The 2,639-nt window shown below is 40.8% G+C and overlaps 1 protein-coding gene across 1 annotated transcript; it reads right to left on the bottom strand.

Annotated features, from left to right (window-relative positions):
* Positions 1–391: 391 nt before the first annotated feature.
* Positions 392–1,884, bottom strand: LOC104943375 (valine--tRNA ligase-like; the record flags this gene model as incomplete). Its single annotated transcript, XM_010768753.1, has 3 exons — positions 392–523; positions 1,100–1,200; positions 1,809–1,884. Coding segments are annotated over 3 exons (309 nt in total), but the record flags the coding sequence as incomplete, so codon positions are not given.
* Positions 1,885–2,639: the final 755 nt, after the last annotated feature.

The raw sequence follows: 2,639 nt of genomic DNA, 5'->3' as shown, positions 1-2,639 counted from the left end.
CACGATGTCCTAAACACGATGTCCTGTATGTAAACACGATGTCCTGTATGTAAACACGATGTCCTGTATGTAAACACGATGTCCTAAACACGGTGTCCTGTATGTAAACACCATGTCCTGTATGTAAACACGATGTCCTAAACACGATGTCCTGTATGTAAACACCATGTCCTGTATGTAAACACCATGTCCTGTATGTAAACACGATGTAAACACGATGTCCTGTATGTAAACACTGAATTAACGCACTAAACAATACAAAACAGAGAGCACCAAAACACAGCCATCTTGCAAACTTCAGAAATCAAACATGAGAAATCCCATGAAGCAACAAAAGCCTTACTGAACATCTGACTCTGTATTTCAGGCTATTTAAAAAGTCCAAGGGTAGTTACCATCTGGTCAGAGAGTCCTGAATGGCGTTGGTGAGAGCGTGACCCAGGTGGAGGGATCCGGTCACATTAGGGGGAGGGATGCACATCATGAAGACACCGCGAGGGTTAGCATCGCTGATACTCTTCCTCTGCAGAACGTAGTGAGGGACACGCATGTTGTATCAGACAGAGATGTTTATATATAGCACCTTTCATGCTTGACGCAGCCCAAAGTGCTTTACAGAGTATGACACAAAATCACAATAACAAAAGAGGAACATCATTAAAATATGTAAAAACAATAAAACATTAAAACATGAACAGTGATACTACTAAAAAGGATAATTTAGTTTTAAAATTTAGGTTGCCGTTTTAAAAGTGAAACATTGGAGGATCTAAGTGTCCTTGCAGGTTGATCAGATGAGAGACAGTCACTTAAATATGTCGGGGCAAGGTTATGTAAAGCCTTGTAAATCATTAAAAATCACTTTCAAATCAAGGGACAAACTAGATTTAATATCATAATTGTTTTGACATTTGTGTGAAATTGTCTTTAAAAACATATGGATATTTGAGTTACGGCTGAAACATGTTGTGTGTGGTCACAGTGACCCTGACCTTTAATCATCAAATTCTAAATCAGTTTAAATCAACAGATGTCGCAGGCGTACAACTACGACATAGTCTTTTGTGTGAACATATTGCGACGGGGAGGACTTCCTTACCCCGTACTCAGGCTTGAAGAATCCCTGCTTCTCCCACCACGGATACCAGGCCGCCTCCACATACTGAGGACTGTAGGAGTCAGGGAGCGGGCTTATCACATCTGAAAGTTAGAAAAAGGGTTGATATTATCTGAATCTAATCATAATGAAAAACAGAAGACCCTTAGCATTATTAAGGGTATCCATGGAGGCCAGTTTCTTACATGGTACAATCCCCCTCACCACCACTAAGGGGCAAAACAAACCTGCTGGTATTTTTTATTCAACTTGTATTTTATATTACGCATAGTAATTGTTCATTTGAACTGTTTGTACTTTTTAATTTGTTTTTTAGTTACCTTCAATTTGTTATACTTTCATTAGAACATACTCTTGTGTCGTGACGCGTCTCTGTAGGAGTTCTTGTGGCTAGACTATCCCTTAACTCTCATAGTTTGTGTTTCTATGCCAAAGATGTTGTGTTTTTCAGCTCAGTTTGTGTGTCTGCAGGAATACAGGAAAAACCACTGGCACGATTTTTTAAGAACAATTGGTGGAAGGATGTAAAATGGGTAAAGGAAGAACCCACAATATGTTGGAGCTGATCTGATTCACGGGACAGAGAAACTAAATATATCTGCAGCAAATCTATCTTTCTGTATCTGGTGACGTCACAAGCACACCTTCCGTTACAAGAAAGGAAACACATGCGCCAAGAGTGATTAATCACCTTTTTTCTCCCCGGGGGCCGTGGGGACGCTGTATGAGATTACTCCCAGCTCCTTCTTCTCCGGTTTGGCCTTTTTCTGAAAGACAAAAAATATGATCAAATGATCTTTGACTAACTCAAAACATTAGTAACCAGGCTATGTCGTTGATATAGACCAGGGGTTCCCAAACTTTGCCATGCCAAGGACCCCCATATAGCATTGTCCTCTGGCGGGGACCCCCCTGTTGCAATTTTTTTTTTAAATGATGTGTACAAGTGCCTCCCGATGGAGCATGCAGTGCGTTGCCACTACATTTGGGGCCTTCTGCCTGATCAAAGCTGTCACTCCGCTTTCTTTGCCTGTCATAGCCCCACTGCCCCATCTGAACACACACCCACACAACGAGACCAGTCAAGTCCGTTTGAGATGATGTACTCATCTAAAACTTGGAAAATGTCTCTTCATGTGGTCCTACCTTCCAGTGCTTTGCAAAATAATATTTCCTCAACAAAGTTGTCTTCTGAAATAAATCTGATGTATGCAAGCAATTCTGCGACATTTGCTACATCAGTGCTCTCATCCAGCCGCAGAGCGAAACATTCACTAGCTCTCGCTTGCTCCAAAAGCTGAGCAGATACTCAGTTTCACTCTCAGTAGCGGCAGCTCGATTCTGATTGGCTTGAAGGGCTGTCGTGTGATTCAAAAACAAAAAATATGAAAAGATTGGCATCAAAGGACACATAGATTGATAGATATGGAGTTATTAATAACATCTAAAAAAATGTAAAAAAAAATTAAACTTTTTAAAAAAATCCTGTTTCCCTCAAACTTTGCGTGACCCCCCTGGCGCC

Source organism: Notothenia coriiceps, unplaced genomic scaffold, assembly GCF_000735185.1.
Source record: "Notothenia coriiceps isolate Sejong01 unplaced genomic scaffold, NC01 NC01_scaffold00006004, whole genome shotgun sequence".
In the NCBI taxonomy this organism is placed as follows: Eukaryota; Metazoa; Chordata; class Actinopteri; order Perciformes; family Nototheniidae; genus Notothenia; species Notothenia coriiceps.
The sequence above is the reverse complement of the archived record's forward strand: the minus strand, read 5'-3'. Positions and strand labels throughout refer to the sequence as shown.